At 38.6% G+C, this 25296-nt stretch overlaps 1 protein-coding gene across 12 annotated transcripts in view; it reads right to left on the reverse strand.

The window, feature by feature from the left end:
- CACNB2 (calcium voltage-gated channel auxiliary subunit beta 2) overlaps positions 1–25296 on the reverse strand; it is a 236689-nt gene that overhangs the window by 130576 nt on the left and 80817 nt on the right. Inside the window, exons 1-2 of one of the 12 annotated variants that reach the window (XM_039331665.1) lie at positions 24252–24270; positions 14901–15026 (exon numbers count right to left, since the gene is read on the reverse strand). The exons of 7 other annotated variants lie outside the window; for them this stretch is intronic. In XM_039331665.1, coding sequence (XP_039187599.1) covers positions 14901–14981 — 81 coding nt within the window. In that variant the 5' untranslated portion in view covers positions 14982–15026; positions 24252–24270. Of the gene's footprint in view, positions 1–14900; positions 15027–15287; positions 15423–15469; positions 15700–24251; positions 24431–25296 lie in introns of those variants that run through there. 4 more of the 12 variants (XM_039331663.1, XM_039331664.1, XM_039331669.1 and 1 more) reach the window with 4 other exon arrangements.

Raw genomic sequence — 25296 nt, forward strand, 5'->3', positions numbered from 1 at the left:
GCATCTTACCTTCGTAAAGCTGGCAGTGTGTTAGGGCTCAGAATAGAGTCAATGATTTTATAAACCTCATGGTGTCATTGAATCTGGTGTCTAGCTTACTAGTAAAGCAGCTGTTAAGCCATACAGGGGCACAATGCTGATGACCTGGGGGTGGCAGCTGAAGCTCTCCATTTAGTTCCACATAACTTATGGAATATGTTGTTCCTAGTATTGATTTTTGCTGCCATATTCTCTAGGTGTTTCTTGTATGAGAGAATCCGGTCCAATGTTATTCCAAGGTACTGTGGATCAGGTTATAGAGGAGTAAGTTGTTGTTTAAATACACCTTTGCAGTTTTGTATGCTAGTTTATTGCTAAGGTGGAAGCACGTAGTTACCATTTTGCTGGAGCTAGGAGTAACCCTCCTGTCAGTAAATAATTCATACTTACCTGAATAAACAGTATCATTGGAGATTAAAATATTTAAGTAGGACTGGGGAATATATTGTTGTCCACATATTACTGAATTATAACTCTCATCATTCTTTACTACTAAACATGACATCATAGGACAGTTTTCCTATATCTACTTTAGGTTATTAAAAGAAAAAAATGCAACTTTTTAAAATGAATGTATAATTTATTTTGCAATAATTCTTGGAATAGCAAGCTTGCCCAAGAGTTCATTCAACTACTGTATTTTACATATAGTCTTGACCTATCACTCTAATTGAATCTGGAATTACTGGTTATAAGTAGAGGCATCACATGGCTAGGCCCTATTTTTTGAGACAATTATTATGTAAATATGGTGCTTGTTAAATGAACACAATCATCGTTAAGTCAATCAATTTTCCCTAATGAGCCTTTTTTGCCAGAAGTTAACCTGGAAACTTTCAAAAAAAATAACAAATTATAGCCAAATGATTGTAGGACATTGCAAATGGCCATAAAGGTGAACTAATTGCCAAGCAGCCAAAATGTGATCATTGTGTTTGTTGGGGTGGTAGTGGTGGTGGTGGTGGTGGTGTCAATGCATCTTCAAAATGTATTGAAGTAGCTTTGGGGGAGTTGTTACACTCAATGATATTTAAGTGAGTGATTATAAGTAGAGGATAAGTATGTAATTATTAATAATTATTGTAATATGATTTATATAATATGTAAGATTACATACTTATTATCACAAATAAGATTATTACATATAAGAATGTTGGTTTTCTATTGTCTCACTGTATTTCCCTGCTCAACAAATGATTTAATATGAATCCTGACACATTCTTTTCCTGATTTCCACCTCAACATATTATACAAGTAATGAGACTATATTGAGAATCAATATATTTCATAAAGGTTATTATTTATTTAAAGTATTTTACCCCCCTCCTATAGTCTGCATAGTGATTTCTTGATCAATCAACTACCATATAAATCAGCTCCATTTTACAGACACATAATCCATACCATAGCAATAATCTTGTAATTCTAATGATTAGCTGTGATGCAAACAGTTCAAAATAGCCAGCAGCATTTCCTAGAAAAGCAGCATATCTCTCAGATATAAGATTACCTCTACTTCAGTTTCTATAAAACTACTATTTAACAATTGAAACAAAGTCCAAAGTAACTTCAGACAGACCTACCTAAACATGGATGTATTCTATAACCAGTTACTACAGTACCTATATTATTTACCTGAATAGTGCTACTTATAACTTGAAAAAACAATTATCAATAGATATATAATTCTGTATGAGTGATCAGTGGAATTATCTGTGATATACACAGTCCTGAAATTATAATATTTAATTTAATTTAATTTACCCTGAAATTAACTAGCAAAATACACATTAGCTATATAAACTATATAGTAGCAATACATTTTATTTTCAATTATAGATTTAGCAAAAATTAATGCAAATCTTTATTAGTTTTAACACATTACTTTTAATATTAACAGTGTTATCTGTCAACATCTGTTTTTGTATCTTCCTTGCAGACACTGCACACAATGCAACTTGCTTTGTTATATATACATCTACATCACTCAACTGAAAATAGATGTTCTGTAGTAGACTGATTCAATTGAGTTAACAAATGCATGATGAATCTAGCTCCATGTTTCTGACATAATTTGCAATGTAATAAATAATGGACAGATCTTCCATTATTATAAATGCTGCTTATGTGTGAATGGTAATCCTTTATATCTTATATCCAAACAAGCTGTTGGCATTGTTTGATAATGAAGTTTTATGAAAGCATCCAAAGGGAATGTACTATTGGTAAGAATCAGAATAGAGCTGGAAGGGACCTGCAGCCTCTCAAATACTGGAATACTACTGTCATGTCCCCCTTAGTCCCTCTTTTCTCTAGACTAGCCAAGCCCAAATCCTGCAACCGTTCTTTATATATATTAGTCTCTAGGCCTTTAATCATCTTAGTTGCTCTTCTTTACAGTTTTTCCACAGTCTCAACATCTTTTTTGTAACGGGGATGTATGAAACTGTAAATAACTTTTTCCACCTTTAAGAAACTGCTTCTGCTTAGACAATTTAAGCCTGTAGGAATAATTTTCAGACAACCGGAAGTCCATTCTTAGACTTATTTCCTATTTTACTTCCCAAGACTGTGAGAAAGCTGAAATGATTTATGAAAAAACATTTCAGAGGAAGTCAATAATAAACACTTTTTGTTCCTTGCTCAGAGAACTACATGGATATATTAATCATCAGGAGATAAGTTCGAATAATATATACAACATTTACTATTTACAAATTTGATTAATGAGTTATTACTCTAGATGGCTCAGTGGTTAAAGACACTGAGCTTGTCAGCTGGAAAGCAGACAACTAGGGTTTGAGACCTAAGCACCACAACAGGGTGAGTTCCCATTCCTCTCCAGGTCTTGTCCACCTAGCAGTTCGAAAGCATGCAAATGCAAATAGATTAATAGGTACCACTTCAGTAGGAAGGTAATAGCATTCTGTGCACCTTTGGTGTATAGCCATGCTGGCCATATGTCCACAGAAAAGGTCTTTGGACAATGCTGGTTCCCTCAGCCAAGAAAAAAAGATGAGCACCAGGCCCTAGAATCAGGGAAACTTTTACCTTTCACCCTAGATTTAGATTTCACAACATTTTAATTAATTGCAACCTCCCCATTTCAAGTTTAAGACTACAAATCTGTCAATTAGAGATATAAACCTACCTTTTTGAACATAAAGATACCTTTATGTTCACAGTGTGACTTTGAGCAAAAGCCCGCAGGATACAATATCAAGAGTTGCAGAATCTCCAAAGCTTATTTACTAGAACACTGAATGAGCTTAAATGAATTTTTACTACATTTTGCAACATCTAAAAAACACTTTTTTGTTATAAATGACAAACTACTGTCCAGTTCAGAAAAAATAAATTCCTATCATAGTTATTTAGTGAAAACAGTAAATTAAATTGTATTTAATTAAAAACTAATATAGAAATATATTGCTTTAATCCTTTGCATGAACTGCAGTATGAGTAGCTCAGACCATAATTTATTTTACAAATGCCAAGTAGTTACTTTTTTGTATGCATATGCCCACTAGCATTATGCACAAATTGCAGATCTATAATATAGGTGAATAACTTTGATTAAAAAAGGTGAGGGATTTAAGAGCATTACCCTTATATGAGAGAACAAACTCTAAAATAGCATTTGTTTACTGATGACACTAAATGATGTTGGATCTTAGCTTTCTTTATTATTTGAGTTCCTACCAATACATGCTTAATGAAAGACATATACAAAAATTGAAAGGAGGCCAGGTCACAACAAAAGGATACACACAAATAGCCCGGAGCTGAATATGAGGTAAAATCAGTGAACGATACTAAACAACAAGCAATGTTTTTCAGATATTTTAAAATAAAAGCAAAAGAAAAAAAAATATACTTCTGCTGAACAAAGATGGTGACATGCTAGCGTGAAGTGAAGGAAAGGCAAAATTAATCCACCTCTTATTTTGGTTTAGTTTCTGCAATAAAAAGGTATATGTTCCCTCAGGAAATTATTAACATCAGGATAAAAAAGGCAGGACTGAAGGTTGCAACCGATAGAAATATCATCAGGAAATACCATTCTACCGTGGGCAAGTTTGAATCTGCAGAATCAAATGAATTGCATATTAGAGAACTGAAGAAACTAGTCTGACTGGACCCATATAAATTGTTGTTGTTGTTAATTGCGAAGTCGTGTCCGACCCATCACGACCCCATAGACAACATTCCTCCAGGTCTTCCTGTCCTCTACCATCTTCTGGAGTCCATTTAAATTCACACCTACTGCTTCAGTGACTCCATCCAGCCATCTCATTCTCTGTCGTCCCCTGCTTCTATTGCCCTCAATCTTTCCCAGCAGTAGGCTCTTCTCCAGTGAATCCTTCCTTCTCATTAGGTGGCCAAAGTACTTGAGTTTCAACTTCAGGATCTGGCCTTCTAAAGAGCAGTCGGGGTTGATCTCTTCTAGGACTGACCGGTTTGAACGCCTTGCAGTCCAAGGGACTCGCAGGCGTCTTCTCCAGCACCAGAGTTCAAAGGCCTCCATTCTTTGGCGCTCAGCCTTTCTTATGGTCCAACTTTCACAGCCATACATTGCAACTGGGAAAACCATGGCCTGGACTATACGCACTTTTGTTGGCAGGGTGATGTCTCTGCTTTTTAGTATGCTGTCTAGATTTGCCATAGCTTTCCTCCCAGGAGCAAGCGTCTTTTAATTTCTTGGCTGCAGTCCCCATCTGAGGTGATCTTTGAGCCCAGAAAAATAAAATCTGTCACTACCTCCATTTCTTCCCCATCTATTTGCCAGGAATTGAGAGGGCCGGATGCCATGATTTTGGTTTTCTTAATGTTGAGTTTCAAGCCAACTTTTGCACTCTCCTTCTTCACCCGCATCAAGAGGCTCTTTAAAAATTCCATAAAACTGAAGTCCTCAATGACTAGAGAAGAACAACTAAGGAGAGATATGCTACACTCTTCAAATATCTGAAGAGATGTCCCAGAACTCAAGGCCTTTACTCTTTCATTCCAAAAATATATACTGCAAAACTATGGTTTTAAATTACAGGTAGGTAGATTCCAGTTCAGTATTAGAAAATACAAAAAGTAATTCAATTGTCAAAGGGTGGCTACTCAGCAAACAAGACCTACTTGGATTTCTGGAAAGATTTTTATTGCTAGTTGGTTAATGTAATAGAATCTTGAAAGCTTGACAAAGCAATACACCACCAGAACTTACATCTAGCCTAATTACTCTGAGTTTCTTTCCAATACTTCCCCTCACTCCTGGACCAAGATGTCTCTTTCAGTTTCCAAAAGTCTGTTCAGCATCCTGTTGTTGATATATCTCCCTTTCAGACTACTTTTCTTTTCCTCCATGGAATGCACAGATGACTATGCTATCTACTACTCCCACCCAAGCTTATGAAAAAGGGCCAATGACTCTCAAAATCAAGGTTCAAGTCTGAAAAGGGAAAGCCTGACAAAGCTGGAATGTGCCCTCAGCTCCTCTATTTAATTCTAAGTCTAAACAGCAGCTTGTGAGTACATGTTCATAACAAAATAACCACAGAAGAAGCTGAGAAAATGATTCTCACAGCAGAGAGTAAATGGGGGGAAAGGGAGAAATCTCTCATCTTTTTAAAAATAAAAAAGGATACACACACACACACACACACACAAATAAAATAAAAATAAAATAAAATAAAATAAAATGAAGCAATGGAGTTAGAATAGAACAAAATAGAATAACAGTTGGAAAGGACCTTGGAGGTCATCTAGTCCAACTCCCTGCTCAGGCAGGAAACCCTATACCATTTCAGACAAATGGTTGTCTATTCTCTTCTTAAAAACTTCCAGTGTTGGGAGCAAATCACCACTTCTAGAGGCAAGTTGTTCCATTGTTTTAACTGTCAGGAAATTTCTTCTTAGTTCTAGGTTGCTTCTTTCCAGTGGTTTTTTTGTAAAAAATAAAAATAAAAAAAGGTGCTGGAACTCACACGTCATATAACCCACCTTGCCTACCCTACAAGGTTCCATCCAAAAAAAGTGCCGGAACTCTGTTCTGGGCGTTCTATGACAAAAAAAGTCCTGCTACTCTCCTTGATTAGTTTCCATCTATTGCTTTTGTCCTGCCTTCAGGTACTTTGGAGAATAGCTTGACTCCCTTTTCTTTGTGGCAGCCCCTGAGATATTAGAACATTGCTATCATGCCTAAACTAGCCTCCAGTCCCCTGATCATCTTTGTTGCTCTTCTCTGCACGCTTTTTAAACATCTTTTTTATATTGTGGTGACCAAAACTGAATGTAGTAGTCCAAATGTAGCCTTACCAAGGCATTATAAAATGGTATTAACATTTCACATAATCTTAATTCTATTCCTCTGTTAATGCAGCCTAGAACTGTGTTGGCTTTTTGGCAGCTGCAGCACACTGCTGGCTCATATTTAAGTGATTGTCCACTAGCACTCTAAGATCCCTCTCACAGTTACTACAGTCCTTTTAGAAAACTTAATAAAATACAAAAAGAGTAAAAATCCAGTATAAACCAAACTGAATCACTTTCACTGAAAAGGAAAAAAAACCTTCATTCCTTTTTTGTGGTGAACGAAAAAATATTTTGAAACCCCCAAATAAGATAAAGAAAATTTACATTTGTAATCAAGCAAAAAGATATAAAGCAAATTAGCACTCAGCCAGGCTATTAACAAATAGCTTTGACATTAAAAACAGAGGTGCACATAAAAATACAAGGCAGCAACTGAAAAAGATGGAGACCCAACTCTCCTACCACTTTTACTGAGAAGGGGCGTTGTCTTACCTGAACGCCTTTTCTCAGTACGGAGATGGAGAATCCTCCAATGGGTTTTCTCTGTCTGCCTGCTCTTGAGACCAAGTTAGCCAAACTTGACATGCCCCCTGTTGCTAGGAGATCCAGTCTTGACGAGGGTGAAAGTGGCTGATGCTAGGACGAGGTGTTGGCTCTCAAACCCCTAATACCAGCCTAACTGACCTTAAGGGTAGGTGTGGATTCTCCATCTCCGTACTGAGAAAAGGTGTTCAGGTAAGACTACGTCCCCTCTCCAGCACAGGAGATGGAGAATCCACCAATGGGACATACCAAAGCCTCACTGTCCCAGTGGGTGGGAAACAGGTGAAGCCAGCTCTACGTCCCGGAAACCACCTGCTGGAGGACCCTCCGACCAAAGGAGGCATCCACTGAAGTGAAGCGGTCAATCCTACAATGGTGTACAAATGGGGAAGGCGAGGACTATGTCACAGCCCTGCAAATCTCCTCGATGGCTGCCTGAGTGGCCCATGCCGCAGAGGTCGCAGCGCTGCGAGTGGAGTGGGCTGTGATATGACTTGGAACTGGCAGGCAAGAAGATTGGTACGCCTTCGCGATACAAGCCCTGATCTACCTGCCTATGGTGGAAGCGGACACCTTCTGCCCCTGGGAAGCTGGGAGGAAGGAAATAAAGAGGGCTCAGACCTGCAAAAAGGTGCCGTGCACTTGATGTAACCCCGCAGAGCCCTGTGGACATCCAGTGTGTGCCACTGCCGCTCCAAGTCATGGGAAGGATTGGGGCAAAAATTAGGCAAAATGACTTCCTGTGCCCATGGAAGAGTGAATTAACCTTGGGCACAAAGGTGGGATCCAACCAAAGGACCACCCGGCCCTGGTGGAAGATACAAAGATCATTCCTGATCGAAAGAGCAGTCAGCTCAGAAATACGTCTGGCTGACGTGATGGCAATCAGGAATGCGACCTTGTGAGATAAGGCCTGTAACTGTATAGTAGTAATGGGCTCAAAGGGCAGTTTCGTGAGTGCGCGAAACACACAAGGCAGTCCCAAGCACCACAGGAGGCCTAGTGTTGCATGCACCCTTGATGAAGACGCATAAACTAGGATGGTGAGCTAGAGGGACTGAATTCGCACAAGTGAGCAACATTGATAGGGCTGCCACCTGCCTACGAATGGTTGCAGGGCCAAGACTCTGTCAAGACCATTGAAAAAGGTAGTCTACGATCTGAGGAATAGTCAATTTGTAAACATCCAGTTGCCGCCTTTTGCACCAATGGCAATTTTTTTCCAGGTGGAATCATAAATGCGATTGGTCACCGGCCTACGAGAGGTCTGAATCATAGTGATTGCCCTTGGTGAGAACAATTCTTGAGTCATGATGCTGCGCTCAAGCGCCAGGCGGCTGTAACCACTGAGGGTCTGGGAGTTGGAGGACCCCCTGGTGTAAGGACACGTGATGCGGGGGGATCTTCCACGGGGTAGAACGGGAGAGATTCATTAGGTCAGCAAACCAGGGCCTCCATGGCCAGTATGGGGCCACGAGGATCACTTCTGCCTGCTCCCAGAGCAGTTTGCAGATGGTCGCCGGGATGAGCATAAAGTAGGCCCTCCGGCCACGGGGTCTGCAGGGCATCCGTCCCCTCCGCCCCGAGAAGTAATAGTAGGAGAAGTACCTAGGGAGTTGGGCATTGCTTGATGACACAAAGAGGTCGAGGACCGGTTGGCCGAACCTTTGGGATATCTTGGAGAAAAGATCCGGATGTAGTCCCCATTCTGAGGGATCTATCGTAGAGCGACTCACAAAGTCTGCCTGCCGGTTCCTTTCCCCCGAGATGTGCTCGGCCCTGAGAGAGTCCAGGTTGGACTCTGCCCAGGATCCCAGCAAGCGGGCCTCGGATATGAGGGACCTGGACCTGGTGCCCCCCTGCCAGTTCATGTGGGCCTTGGATGCCATGTTGTCTGTAAGGATCAATACATGATGGCCTATGATCCGGTGGTGGAAGTGGCAAAGAACTAAGTGAATGGCTGAGTTCCAGCCAGTTGATGTTGTGTCTCAAGTCTGTGCGGGACCAATGGCCCTGAACAAACTGAGACTGTAGGTGGGCTCCCCAGCCAAAGAGGCTGGCGTCTGTCGTGAGTGTGAGGGATCTTGAAAGGTGACCCCTTAGTAACTGCCAGTGAAAACCACCAGCGAAGAGACCTCAGGGTTTGGACCAGGAGCCTCACCTGCCAGCTGGATGCACTGGTGTTCACCACTGGAATGGCAGAAGGCACCATTGGAGATCCCACAAGTGGAGTCTGGCCCAATGAACTATGGCTATGCAGGAGACCATTTTCACTGTTTGTTGAGAGAGCAAGACCAGTGGGACTATGCGGTCCTTGTACACTCAGTGAGCTAGGTCCCTGATGCTGTCCAATTGCTCCTGGGAAAGATAGACTATACAGTTTGTGGTGTCTATGGTGGCTACCAGAAGTTCACCAAGAACCCATGCTGTTGGAGGACCTGAACCGTTAGGTCCAGGTCTAACTGGGCCACCCGGAAGGAGGACGCTTGGATCAAGATGTCATCCATGTAGCACTGGACGTGTACCGGTATGTTCTGTAGATGGGCAGCCAGCACAGCCAGGATCTTGGTGAACACCCTGGGTGCCAAGGAGAGGCCCAACGGGAGGGCCCTGTATTGGAAGTGATGGCCCCTGTAACAGAACCTGAGGAATTGCCGGTGATCTGGAAGGATGGGGATGTGGAGATACAATGTGGAGGGGAAAGATGATAAGGAAATCCTTTGCTTCTTAACCCCTTTAAGAAAAATAGAAGACAGGGAACATGGTGCTGGGCTGCCACAGTTTCAAAGAAGACCGGGTTCAGGCTCGCCTCAGATGTGGATTGCAGCTGAGGAAACTGATCAAACCCTACGTTGGTCATCGTGGTAGCTTTGTGAAGCAAGGGAAGAAATAAGGCCGGATAGAAAAGGCCTCCTGATGGGGAGGGGTCAGGGAGAAGCTCTTCCTCCTCTGACAAGTTGATATCCGGCTGATCACCTCCCATCGGGGACGAGTAGCCACTAATTGAGGAATGGATGGGAGACATGGGTTCCTGATATAGAGGAATCCCTGCTAGAGGTACATAAGGCTGAATAACAGAGATAAAAGCCTCCTGTCCGGGCAGTTGATAAGATTGTGCTGCAAATGCTCGGTCTACAACCTTAGAGAGCAGGGCCTCAAGTCGGCCATCGGTGAAAATGTCTCCGAGTTCTGGCTCCCTGAGTTCAGCCGTAGTTGGAGTGAAGGTGGCCTCAGGGACCGAGCGCAAGGATTCCAGTCCTCGAACTGTGGGCGGGCTGGCAGCTGTGTTCTGAGCTGTCACTGGAGGGGAACAATGTGTGGTGGGGGCTTCCACCAAGGACCACACGCCCTGAGCAGTGGTTGAGGGACCTAGAGGGAGGTCAAAATCAGGAACCACCAAATAATCCGTCTCTGTTTTGGCCTGCCTCTGTGCTCTGGAGAACTCCTTCTCCAGAGCCTGGTGCCTACGGCTGGCTTGCTTCTCCGCCAACTTGGAAGGCTTTTTCAGGGTGGCCTTAGCCTTGTTCTTGAGCTTGCCTGCTACCTCCTGTTTGGAGGTTTTGTGCTGGCCGTAAGTTGTGGACAGGGAGGCAGTGCTCATGGGTTGAGGTATCGTTGAATCCTCCATCCTGGGTCGAGCTATCTCAGGGAACGTGGGGAGGAGCTCTGGCAGGCAAGCAGTTGACAGGAAGAGTAATTAGAACAAGTAATGTGGACTACTCCCCTGACCATCTGATTAGGTAATGAGTCTCTCTGGGCTTAGGTCACAGCTGTGAGGGCAAGGCCAAAGGGACGGTTGGGACCCACTATGGGCTCCACCTGGAGGCCTTAGGTCAGGGGTGTCAAACTCAATTTCATTGAGGGCCACATCAGCATTGCGGTTCCCTTCAGGGGGCCGAGTGGGTGCGGCCAGGGTGGGTGCAGCCTACTGGGTGGGTGTGGATGGAGTGGTGTGGCCTACTGTGTGGGCGTGGCCAGCTCTACATCGTTCGTGTCAAGGGTGCCTGTGGGGGCCTGGGCAGGAGTGGGATAGATCTGAGGGTCTCTGGCAGAAGGGAGTGGGACCGGGGCAAGTGCCAAGCCTCACTGTTCCTCTCAGGCCATGCGGGGGGGGGCTTATGGAGCTAAGACTGAATGCGTTTCAGTATAGATGGCCACCACAAAATTGTACATTGGCTCCCAGCCGGCCTGGGCCAGTGCCAAGGCAGCGGGGGCCGTTCCCTCACTGTTTCCAGGATGGCTTCGCGGGCCACATGAAACCACTTCGCGGGCCACATCCAGCCCCCTGGCCTTATGTTTGACATGTCTGCCTTAGGTGGACAGTCAAAGTGCACCAGAAAGCCCTATGAAGGGCGCAGAGGACCTGGGAGAAAGGCCTGGTAAGGGTAGCTGATGAGCTCAAATTGGAGACTTGGTAGTGGACCGTTAGAGCACCCCTGATGATGATAAAATGGTAGCCTGGTAGCCTTGAGAGGCAACGGGAGCTGATTCTATGTCCTGTACCAATTGATTGGCTTGAGAAAGGGTAACTTTGTGGTCCAAAATGGCACCATGCACCGCCGCGAGGGACCCCTGGAGAGGCCCAAAGTCTCACTGTGGACCCTGGAGCCTTGCTACTGAACCTGCTGACTTTGTATTAAAGGCTGGGTTCAGAAGGTAAGAAAAACGCTCCTGCAAAACGAACGGTCCCTTTCGGCCTTCGTTGCCTTTTTTGGCAACTAAAATGGCAGCCGCAACTTTCTGGCCATTAAAGCGCCCGTTAGAAGCGTCTCGGAAGAATTTTGTGATGACTGTTAGAGCCGAGAGATCAGCGTCTCAGGATGCTGTGCAGGGAATTCAAAAGAAATTAAAATTCCTCCGGCTCCGAACGGCACTGTCCGGGCTTTGTTGCCTTTGGCGGCAACCAAAATGGTGCCCGCAACTCCCTGGCCATTAAAATGGGCTGTCTGAGTCCTTGAAAGGCCAGTTGAGGCTTGTTAAATTTAAGAATTGGCAGCGCAGAGCGCTGAGCGGGGATTGCGATGGGGGATGGATGCTGGATGCCCTTTTTCCAACCAGATCCCTGGGAAAGGAAAAATAAAACAATGCCCCCCCCCCTCACCCAGGCCTCAGATCAGCCGATCTGAGGCAGCTCTGATCCCAGAGTAGGTAAAAGGGGAAAGGAAAGAAATCTTTAAGGTAAACCTACAGATCTGAGGAAAGAAATTGAGAAGAGGAGAATTCAGCAATGGGAAAAACTATCTGCTGAAGCAAAATTCAAACTATAGTCTCTTAAATCCTGAGAGCCAAACCTGACACGTCTTCAAGAGCTGGAGACCAAGTCAAGACTGGGTCTCCTAGCAACAGGGGGCGTGTCAAGTTTGGCTAACTTGGTCTCAAGAGCAGGCAGGCAGAGAAAACCCATTAGTGGATTCTCCATCTCCTGTGCTGGAGAATTACCATCCTCTAGATTTCTCTTCCCAAGCAAGTACATGGTCATCTGAGAGCTGTTGTGGGTCATTCCTTGTTAATCCCATTCAAATCTGGGGAGCATGCTGCCAAAGAAATTTGGCTTTTGGCAGCAGAGTCAGCAGTTTTTCGGTAGGGGAAAAAATGCCCTACCATTCAACACATCATTTTCTAGGGATCTCTAAGAACTGTATGTACATTCTGTGTCCTTAACCATTTCATAAACACATCCTTAACTCTAACTGCAAAACTGGTTGAGATTTATGCAAAACAAGTATCTTTCCGAATCAGTGGAAAAATTCTGATTGAGGGCTTAATTTTTCCTTCACTATCTTACACATTCTAGTTGTGTTAAAAATAACTGACAGTACAATCTGAGTGCAGGGTTAAACATGCCTACAAGAAGTGATACTCTTGAAAAGCCCGCAGTAGGAAGCCAAAATTACAAAATTATTTTAATTTATCTGAATGATAAATTGTTTTTAAATTAAATCATTTTCTCTTGATCCTGGCACTTCTGTATTTTGGCCCAGATTACCTTTAAGAATGCAGCTCTTAAAATATCATCCAAAATGCATGTGATTCTTGAGCTGAAAAAAAATATATGTCCCTGCACTCTAACTTCCACAATCTCTAAAGAGCATAATCATGCCCAGAAAAATAAAGAATGATAAGAGTGTAACAAATATCGGGTAAAAAAACTCTTATAAATTATTTATAAAGTTTTAAATCATCAAATTTTGCTAGTCCTCCATAACTGAAATTAAAGGAGGAAAAAATATGCATGTAATCAAGAGTGCAATTTCTGCAGTTATATAAACAGATTAATTTTTCTTTCTGGGAAAATGGAGTCCAAAACTCAAGTCTGTATCTACTTCATCCATTTCAAATTCATATGGACTCTCATATATTTACTTCTCAACACAATCCCAATTATTATTTAGTTATATGATTGGCCCTTATAATTTGGAATATTTTTAGATACATAAGTAGGCATAGTCAAATTTAAAAGTGGGCTTCTGGTATACCAAATATTACAATTTAGTATGCAACTCAGGAATAAACATCCAGTTATTGCTAGAAAACCTAAAATTTAATTCTCTGCTATTTTTAAATATTGCAAGAAATATGATATAAACAGAGATGCTATGTGTAAACCTCTGAAATTACCAATATGATTAATTTATTCACACACACCCCTAATGCACCATTTGCATATCTTTGCCATTATTGTAATACAAAAAAGAGAACTGAATATAGTACAGCCTTCTTAAAAATGTACCTGTTGTTAGAAGCATTAGAACTTTCACAGAATGTCCTTACTGTACTTATGTAACCTAATATTAATTAGCAATACTGAGCACAGTCTAATTATCCTAATGTAAAAAAGAGGGCAATTATAGTGATTAAGATAAGCAATACATGATTTACGGGGAAAGCATAGACAGCTATTAATAAGAGTTGCTCATCTACAAATAATTTTTTAATGCTTCTTAGGGAACAGACTAAAAGAAGCTAAATTACTGTTTAACTGATACCAAGTTTCAATACTGCTTGTTACTCCTGAAACAGGATTGCACTGTTTATGTTGTCAATACATATTCACAGGGCTTTTTTTTGTCATAGAACGTCCAGAACGGAGTTTCGGCACCTTTTTTGGATGGAACCTTGTAGGGTACGCAAGGTGGATTGTATATAATGTGTGTGAGTTCCAGCACCTTTTTTTTTTTTAAAGCACTACATATTCTAGTTTAAAATAGTTCTAAAATAATCTAAATGCAAGTAGATGCCACACAGTAGATTACATGACTGGAAAATATAAAAAGCTTTAATATTCCATTATGCAAACTACAGCATAGATATATGATTCAAATAGCGAGGGAGGAGACATACTTCTAGGATAGGGATACAGTTATTGGAAACAATGCATTTTACACTTTAGGTATGTTTGCTCAAAACCGCACCATATAAAATTATATATATACTGCTAGTCAGGACAGGACAATACCAATATAGGCAGGTAATCTATATATTGTATCTATTATCTCTACAGCACTATTTGTTGTATATGTTATATACAATAAATGTATATAACATTTATTTACAAAGAATGATTAAATTAAGAGACAAAATATAGTTGCTTTTGCAAATCTACTTTTTCAATAGTAACCTAGGTACTTAAAAAACAACCAACCCTAGCAGGTAAAGGATTATGAGCAAACTTTAAAACTAACAAAGCTATTAGGCCAAGAAAGTTAGTTTACCAACAAATGTAAATAGGCATATATTCATCAACAAAATCTATCAAAATGTCAAACCATTTGGATACTATTTCACAATGAACAGTTAGCATGAAATATGAAGAGATATACATCTTTCTTTTGCATAGAAAGATACACAAAATGATTTCATACACGCACACAATTCTAGAACTGAGCTTTTAAATAAACCTAAGCATATAATGAAGATAAAAAGCTAGATTTATATAATGATTCTTTATTCACCAGTGTTTGTTTAGCAATACGCATTTAGAATAATATTCTTGGTATGCTTTTTCTACTTACCCAAGATACATTTTTACCCTTTGGCGTTTTTAGCATGGCAACATGCAGAGCTGAGATGACCAGCAACAACTCCACCAGCATGGAAAGTCAGGTTTCAAATGTTTCTCTTATCCAAATGTATAAAGTCTTTTAGCCAAGGTGATGCAGGAACAGGTAACATCAAACAAAAGAACAATTTAGAAAATCGTTTCTCTTCTTAATATTTCATCCCATCAAGAAAATTGAAAACTAAACACAGAAGCTGGATTTTTTTGTATGTTTTTAAGTATCCCAAAAATTGATAAGGCAAATTTTAAAAAATTAGAATCAAAAACTTGTTGAAGTTTATTTTTCTTATGCTCAAAATATACTGTACCAGATTAATAAAATCTCTGAAATTTAACTTACCCAAGATTTATAAAATAAATGTTAAAATCGAATAGTCTTCAGAGCTTAATAAAATTGGCTTCCAGTAGGATTTATTGCTTAACTTAAATATTTCTGAATTCCAGGACACAACAGACATATAAAAAGAATTAAGATCTCCGTTTCCATAAATAATGTAATATAAGCAGATACATTGTATATACCTGTTGCTACCTCCTGCACATTTTCCTTTACAAGGACTGCTGCTGCCTCACAGTGCACCTGTTGTTGATGTATCTCCACAATGAAAAGGCTGGTAACCTAACAACCAATAGGACTTGTTTTCAAGAGAAGCCCCAGAAGACAAAGCAAAAACTGAAAAATCAGACTCTCTATTTCTTTCTTTTTGCATCCGTTCTCTCCTTTCACTTCTGTCTATCTAGATTACAAAAGCAGATCCAGGCTAAATTTTGCAACTATCAGTAGTGATTAGTGTGAGCTGATTGAAATCGGATTATACAACAAGACCTCTGCATTCTCACTGAGCAAACAGGCCAGACTATTTTCCCTAACATTTGGAAGAATCCATTTTCAGGCACTGGGAAACCAGACATAGTTTATTTAAATATATTGTGTCCATTTTATCCTAATTTAATTTTAAAAATTAAAGCAAAGTTTCTGATGTATTATAAGCAAAATTATATTTCAGAATTTAAGCGTTGATATTTAATCAAAAGCAGTTCAAAAGGTTTGAATACATATAGTTCAAAATATTAAATCCTTAAAGCAAGAATAGACTGAAAAATAAAGCAGGTCAGATACAGCACAAATGTGAAATTATTACTGAATTCAATGCAATGTTAGTTAATGATTGAAAACATGCACTTATACAGTTTTAGGACTTGTGCAGAGGACAACTGCATCTTAGATCATACTTATGCACAGATTTTGAAAATTCAAAAAATTCAGAAATTTTTAACCAGCAACGTAAGTCTATATTGTATTTAATATGGATATCAATGTAAAGGAAACTCTTTGTTTTATAGTATCGCTCACTGGTGATTATCTGGGAAGCATTATAAAAGCAACAAAGCAATGCAACAAAATATTCCCAAATATTTTAAAAATTCAGGTTTAAAATTTTCAGGTTATTTAACAAAGTAATAGATTTGACCTTTTAGTAGTAAGTAATATATTTAATCTGGGATGAATTGTTGGATTCTTGATATTCGCTGAGGTTGGCTGTTTTCCTCCAGATATTATCAGATTAGATACCATCAAAGCACTGATGATATTACTCAGACCTAGGAATGAAATATTTTCCTTTTTTGTCTTAACGTAGGCTAGCTTCTGTGTTGACGCTATGAATCTGTGGAAAACAATATAAATACAATACAGAGAGAAACTACTGTAGAGAAGGCACTGCTCAGTAGCAGAATTGTTACAAAATTGTTAAAGTTCAGAGATAGTTAGAAAACTGCTAGGTAGCCAAATCAAACAGGCAAACAGTAAAAGTAGTGCTTCCATGATCAATTTATATCATAACTTAATTGGACTAACAATGTAAAATAATCATAAGTGCAACACAAGAAGAGGCAATGAAGCCTTTCCAAACTTCGATAAAAAATTTCATGACTCAAAAATAAAGAGACACTGAACAAATTAGTTAAGAGTTTTGTTTTTACTGTGAAATATTTAATCCTTTAGCAGGCAACATTTCCTTATTTAACACAATGTCAGTATTTTATTCAGTTACAGACTGATTTTTTTTAAAAAAAATTCATACGTAGGTTAATATATTCTAGATTTTAGGAAGCTGACTGTCAATAAGAGCCATTAAAAGTCAGCTTTTCTTTTTTCCTTGCTGAGCAGACAGTAGTTCCATCAGTATTTTCCTTTGGTTTTTCCAGATTATGTAACTTTTTTTATTGGCCATCCTTTCTTCTCTTTCTCTCCTTGCCTGCCTTTCAAGACAAGCCCTGCCAACTTTTGGGAACTCTGTCTGCTCTTTTGCTCCATATCGAACATTGCTTCTGAAATTGTGCCAGGCACTTTGGGCAAAAGCAGCAGTGAGAGAGGGCCATGTCTGGCTGCCCTGTTGCAGGGATCTGCTGGCTGGGACAACTTGTGCATTTTTTAGGCTGTTATTTGAGTAATCTGAACTGGCTGATCATTTCATTTAGACCAGGGGTGTCAAACTGCCGGCCAGATTTGTCACATGGAAGCCGTGCCCATTCTAGTTCTAGCAAGGGGGGAAAAGTCACGATACGTCGCAACACACCATGTGTGGTGAGTTTGACACCCCTGATTTAGACTGATTTACAATTAGTTAATTGGTCAAAAGGATATGTATGTTCAAATTTACAATGATGCTGAATGAGTAGCAGTTACAACTAGTCCTAGAATTATGGCCATTGCAGCATTCCTGTAATTACATGATCATGAGCTGGGTAGTCAAGGCCTGGCTCATAATTATGATACTGCAGCAAACCAAAGTCATGTGACTGCTATTTCCAATATCTCTTGCCAACTTTCCACAAGGAAAGTCAATGGAGAAACCAGCAAGAAATTGGAAACCATGGTCACATGAAGTTTTGCTTAATGACCCATGCAGTCCTCACTGAATGATGACACTCAAGATTGCTGGAACTGTCCCTAACTAATGTGATCACATGACTTCACAAATTACAACAGGATCCCAATTGTTCATATAAACCAAAGACTACCTGTATTTTGAAAAAGTATCTTTTAAACTAATCCCGAATTGGCCCAATCAAGCTAGAGGTGATACAACTATTACACTGCAAACCTACTGTGTCCAGGCCATATTAATAAGCACTTCCAGACTGCAAACATGTTCTTATACAAGAGTGATGGGGAATCAATGACACATGTCATAAATAACATGCCACAACATTTTGGTTGACATACTAGCATTCACCAACCCCAGCAACTATTCCTGATAGCATGCTCTATTCTAATGCAATCTTCAAAGGCTGCATAGATCATGCAAAACTAAGGATTCTTCTTACACAGCCTCCAGAACCTTCCAGAGAAGGATATGATTCTCCAGAAGTCCTGAAAATTGCACAAGAACGGGGCGTGCTTTCATATGGTTTTTGGAGGCTACTGGAAAGCACTTCCCAAAGCTCCTTCAAGAATGAAGGTTTTATGTGACCCAGGGAAGCCTCAGGTGGGCATCTACAGCTTTTCAGCAGAAATACCGTAGCAACTGGTGCTGGACTGCGAGGGCAATTGTACCATTTCCCCCAAGGCAGCCTTTTTTGAGTGGCAGGAGTGATTCTATGGCTGAAGTTGAGGCATGGGCCTCTACTTCAAAGCCAGTCTTGAGGCTACAACAGAGGGCTGATATTCAATGTGGCCTAGATGCAGGCTGAAAGGAGAGGGAGAGAAAAGACAAGAACTGTTTTTGTTCTGGAGGGAAGGTTGATATACCAGCAGAGTCAAGTTAGGCATTTCTTAATTTATAACACCATGAACTATCAATGCTATAGAACAATTCTTCTCAAAGTATGGTCTAGGAACCCCTAGGAGTCTTTGAGACTCAGAAAGTCCATGAAGTCAAATAAATAATTTAAATCTTTCAATTCTAATTTCTAATACAGTAAGTATTGATACACCTACCCTACATAAAGTAAATCTCTTTGGAGTCTTCAATAACTTTAAGGATATAAAGGGCTCCTGAAATCAAAATGTTTGAGAATTACTGCTGTAGAAGCATGAAGCCTCATCCAAAAAGGACATTCTCCTACTTCCCTTAGATTTAGATTTCATTCAACTTTAGGTATCAGCTTCAAATCACTGTTCCTCATTCTGTCCACCACTGCATTCAAAAAACAGTGCATCTGGCTGTCCATGGCTTATCCTGATTCAGATGTAAAAGAAAAACAGAGCTGAACTTAATTAATATTAGAATTATCTACCTGGATGTTATTCTTCCTTCTGTAAGACAGTCTTATTCAACTATGTTAAAAGCAAAGATTATGGTATTTCCACCTGTTTGATTTACATAATTATTATCAAATTTCTAAGATACTATCTAAGGTCCTTTTACCTTGTAATCCAGTTACAGTTTTCCTGAATGAAACTGATTATCTGAATCCATTTTGGACTGGTTGTCAATTTAGGTTTGGAACCCAAATTGCTGTGTTTAGCAAAGGCAACATTCACTGATTTTTATTAACTTCACAGCAGCAGTCAGTTGAATATCATTTTCTAAATCTCCTTTCAAATATAAATGTTACCTATGCTGACTTCTGGAATATAGAAATGGCAAGACTACCAGATTAAATTATCTCCAAGCAGCCATTTCCCCCTTTCAATACAGGTAGTTCAGTCACTCAGCGACCATTTGAAGTTACAACGCATACTCCAAAAGATAATTATGATTCAGATGTGAAGTTATGCTATACATCCCTCTGGGCCATGGTCATGTGATTTCATTTTGAACACTTGGCAACTGACCAAGCATCCCATAGTCATGTGACTGCAGTCCAGGAAGAATGTAGGAAATAAAAGAGAGTGAGAAGGAAAAGGATATTGCGTCGAATTTCTTCTAAGCCTGCTATTGTCTTGTACATCAAGGGTCACATATAGTTATATAGAAGCTTGGAAAATTCAGATCACTTATAATATAATATAAGTGATGTACGGTTCTCATTCATTGTTTTCAAAATGAATCAACTAATTTTGCTGTTTAAGCAATATAGTATACCATAGTATACCATAGCATTCACCGGAATATATTGGTAAACTATACTTACTATGAAGTTAATTTTTAAAATTTCTCAAATGTTCTCAGTTTACCATCTTCCTTAGACATTGGTATAATTCAGGGGTGTCAAACTGCCGGCCCACGGACCAGATGCATCATGGCAAAACCGTGCCCACCCCATTGTCGGCAATGGAAAAAGTCGTGATACGTCATGACATGTCACGTGACATTGCAAGTTTGACATCCCTGATATCATTGGTTATACCATACCTTAAAAAGGCAAAGGAGTAAAATTAGCATTTGGGTGTAACTATACTGGAGATACAAGTTCAATCACAGTTACAAGTGTGTCAACAAATTTGCTTTAGACACTGAACAAATATTCCTTCCTTCCTCCCTCCCTCTCTCCCTCCCTCCTTCTCTCTCTCTCTCTCTCTCTCTCTCTCTCTCTCTCTCTCTCTCTCTCTCAGGATGATGTGGTTTTGATAGATTACCTTTAGTCTCCTGAATGACCATATCCACAGAATTTATTTGGTGTTCACTACCCATGGAGAATATAACTATATACAGAACATAACCTATAATAAGAATTCCAAACATAGAAATAAATGAAATGATAGAGAAATATTAAGCACCATAGTACTTGTAAGTATATAATGGTCTAAGTTAGATGAGAAATTTAAACAGGTCAATTTTGTAGTCTGAGAAGAAGTGTATTTCTTATTAAGAAATTTTAGTTTGGAAAAATATAATGAGATTTAAACAACTGATCAAAATATTTGCCAAAGGCCTTATTTTAAGCTATTTTTAATATAAAACTGTCACACCAATCTAAAGAAATTTTGCAAATACCTAACATAGGATAACCATAATTACAAGCCTGCAATCTAGATGGCTAGTAATGCTAATCATAGTAGTAATAATTATGTCTTTTTCAGACTTTCATGTAATTTTTTTTTTTTTTTTTTTTTTTTTATTAAAAGTTTTATAAATTTTACAAAAAAAAAACAAGAACAATACAGAACAAAAAACAACATATACAAAAGAAAAAAAAATTAAACAATACATATAAAAAAAACCCCCACCCCACACCCCTCCCAAAAACCCTCCCTTCCCCCCCCCTGAGCTTCCCAGAGCAGAATATAGGCTTAAGAAATAATAATAATAAAAATAAAAAAAAATAAAAATAAAAATTAAATTAAAAACTTTATATTTATATATATAAAAAAGATATCTATAATATATATAAAAATAAAACTTATGAAAAAGCTATATAATATTTTTGTATACCCAATCTAAATTGTATAAATTTTATCCATTTGTCCCAGATAGCAAAAAACTTCTCTTGCGTTTGTTGCTTTAAGAAAGCCGAAATCTTTGCCATTTCTGCCAGATAAGCTACTTTAAAAACCATTCCTGCAATGTAGGCAAAGATTCCTTCTTCCAATATTGTCCAATTAACAGCCTCGCGGCTGTGATCAAGTTTAACATCAATACAACCTCCTTTGTATCACAATCTGTAACAATACCTAACAAAAATAATTGCGGAGTAAATTTTACCCTCCTTCTAAAAATTCTCTGGATATTCCACCATATTTTGATCCAAAATGCTTTTATCTCTCTACATGACCACCAAATATGATAATAGGAAGCCTCCTTATAACCACATCTCCAACATTTAGGTTGCACGTCAGGGTACATGTAAGACATTTTTTGTGGATCAAGGTGCCATCTATAAAACATTTTATAAAAATTCTCCCTTAGATTCTGTGCTTGAGTAAATTTGACATTTCTCACCCAAATAGTTTCCCAGGTGTCCAATGAAACTGGCTCACCAAAGTTCTGCGCCCATCTAATCATACAATCTTTAATTAGTTCCGTTTCTGAGTCCAATTCAACTAAAACCCCATAAATTCTCTTAATGTGGGTTTGTCTTTGATCCTTCAGTTGCTTAATAAGATTTTCATCTTCTCTAAGAAAACCCACCTTACAATCCATCTTCCATCTATCTAGTAGTTGCCTATATTGGAACCAAGAATAAGTAAAATTTTCTTGTGCTAATTCTTCCCGTGATTTTAATTGCCAGTTTTGTCCATCCCATTTAAGTAACTGTCTGTAAGACACCATATCCATTTTAACCCCTCTTTTTATTCCTTCTATCGCATGCCAAGGTATAGCCCATAATGGTACTTTAAAATCACTTTTATAATATTTTCTCCAAATCCTAAGTAAAGAAATTCTTAAAATATGAGATTTAAAAGCCCAATCTATTTTTTTATTAAATATTAAATAGGCATGCCACCCATAAAGTAAATCCCATCCCTCTAGATAAAGTATCTCAGAATTTGTCAAATTTACCCAGTCACTAATTAATGTTAAAACCACCGCATCATAATATAATTTCAAATTTGGTACCTTGAGTCCACCCCTCTCACGGAAGTCTTGCATAATTTTGAACTTAACCCTTGGTTTTTTCCCTGCCCAAATAAATTTATTGAGACCCTTCTGCCACTCATTTAAATTAATCTCATTTTTCAAAATTGGTAACATTTGAAACAAAAAAAGAAACTTGGGTAGAATATTCATTTTTATCACTGCAATTCTTCCCATGAGGGATAATTGCAGCTTTTCCCAATTCTTCAAGTCTTTCTGTACCCCGACCCACAACCTTTCATAATTATTTTTAAATAGTTTTGCATTAGAAACAGACAGCATCACCCCCAAATATTTTACCTTATTAACAATCTCAAAACCCGTCGAGTTAACCAAAATCTGCTTCTCCTGACTCGACAAATTTTTAGGTAAAATTTTAGTCTTATTTACATTAATCTTAAAACCCGAGACCAAACCATAATGGTGAATCAACTGTAATAAGTTTACTACAGACTTTCATGTAATTTTGATATAAGACTACAGTGCAACACCATTTCCATTTTGGCCTACTGATTGGTTGATTGGCCTACTGCTGTACATAAAATCCTAAATTTCATTTGTGACACATTAACATATCAATTTTAGTCATTTCATCTGTTAATCTGGCATTAATAATGTAGCATTTATCCCTAAGAAATAGTTCAGAAAACTCAATGGTTAAAAATAATGGAAGTGTAGTTCTTCTGAAGTATGACAGTGCTCTCTTATATTGTCTACAAAGTTATGTGGGCCTTACATCTATATCAGTAGTAATGAAAGAAAGTTGATGTTGCAATTGTATGGGATTAAGTATTTCGTTTATAAAAATATTGACCACTATCTTTAATCAATAGTATGGCTGTTATATTGCAATTGTTTCATTATTTAGATCATATTATATAGAATACAGAGTATAAACCATAGTTAATTCCTTTTTATTACCTTGTCTATTATCTCATAATTAAGAGAACTCATTATGTCAACCGTTGCATCACCCATTAAATATATATAAAAATTACCAATTACAAAGAACAAAATCCTATTTAAAAACAGGTTGGAAAATAAACAATTTGAAATTATTTTGATCTTAGTGGCCCCATAATAATAAATGAAATAAAATGTGTTATCAAAAACATTGCATCATTCTTTTTTCTAATTAAGACCTAATTATTAATAAAATAAATAAATAATGAAACCCTATGTAGTCATATTTCATAACTTTTATTTTTCCATTGTATTTTTACTGTGTTGAAAAAATAAATGTTACAGCATGATTTGCTTAAATGATGGTATATCACCTAACTGTATCCCTCAGTACATTCTAATAACTATCCAGTTTTTCAATTTCATGTAATTTATATTTATTACTGCTAAATTCCACAGCAAAATATATTTTTCTAACAGCCATTTTGCAATAGAGGATTGATTATTCTAGAAAATACTAGAGCCTGATTAAACACTTATGCCATATGTTGCCACTCTGCTTATTTCATAGGAAAATAAAAGAAACGCAGTTTTCTCATAGTATGATGCTGAACCTAGATTTCTCAATTCCATTTATTCCTTGAAAAATGACAATGGGATTTATAAAAATTATCCTAATTGTCATACACATGTATTAATTAATCCTATTATTTTTATTAGAAATGTCAATTATCAAATTGTTTTTATGAACCCCCTCATTATTTTTTTAAGAATTACCTGTTCAAATGCCAAAAAAAAAAAAAAAGAAATATTGCTCAAGTGGCTGTTTCACCCAGCAAACCTGTCTCAAAGCACCTACATGAAGCAAACTGCATCACCAAAATGCTATGTTCAGCTCCACAATCAGCACCATTCTAAAACAATCAGAAACTTACATACGAAACCCGTACTCGCCGCCGGTGTGCCAACCCACAGCACTGCATGAAGAGGACAGCAGATAAGACTCAGTATAGGGTCTCACCGAGCTTCAGTCTGTCTTGTCATTTCCTCTGAGACACTGGCCATTCCTCTTTACTCTCCAGCCCCAGAAAAGGAGAACAGGTACAAAAAACATTCAGCCAAGCAATTTTGTTAAATGTGCCCTTGCGGCTGATGAAACAGTGTATGTGAATGTGTGTTCCTTTAAGTAAATCAATTCCTTCTATTTCAGCTGAATAGATAATTACAAAATGTCTCTGTCTGTAGCATCCCTATATCACTAAAATGCATCATAGAGATGAATCTTTTCCTAGTTTAAGGTTTTATATTACCTGCACTGAACTTAGAAAAGAATCACATAGAGAATCCTATGCCTGTAGCTTTCAAAATTCCCTTTTTTGTGCATGATTTCTTAACGCTGCCGTTGCTGTTGCTGTTGCTGCTGCTGCTGTTATTTCAGGCTTCATTTCAATACAGAAACGAGAAAGAGCATCTTTGATTCAGTGTTACCTCCGTACAATATTGAACACTTCTGTTCTTTGTTTATTCCCCTCCCCCAAAATGAAAAAAGACTGAGTCTAGACTTGAATTCTCTCTGGGTACTTTGGACTACAGAACCACTGCACAAATTATCAGAAGCTTTGTCTTACAGTACGTGTTTCACATGAATTGCAGGCAGAGATGTTTTTTTAACTGGCTGCAATACCTGACTAGCTTAGGAACTGCAGCTGCATAACGTTTTCCTCTTGTTGACAATGATGGAAAAGATTCTAAAATCATACTAAAACAGCCACATATGACAATATATATTTTAAAGCAATTATGGAACCCAAATCAAAGGGGTTTGTGAATCATTTTGCCAAACTACTACTTCTTGCAAGAAATAAAAAAAGACAATCCTGAACCCAGCAAAAAGAACTGTAGCAAAGGAGACGTGTTTCTCCAAGTCATGGATTCTAAGGTGAAACCACACTTACAGTATCAAGACATTTCTTCTAATTT

Source organism: Crotalus tigris, unplaced genomic scaffold, assembly GCF_016545835.1.
Source record: "Crotalus tigris isolate CLP2741 ecotype Arizona unplaced genomic scaffold, ASM1654583v1 scf7180000024437.13266115, whole genome shotgun sequence".
Classification (NCBI taxonomy): Eukaryota; Metazoa; Chordata; class Lepidosauria; order Squamata; family Viperidae; genus Crotalus; species Crotalus tigris.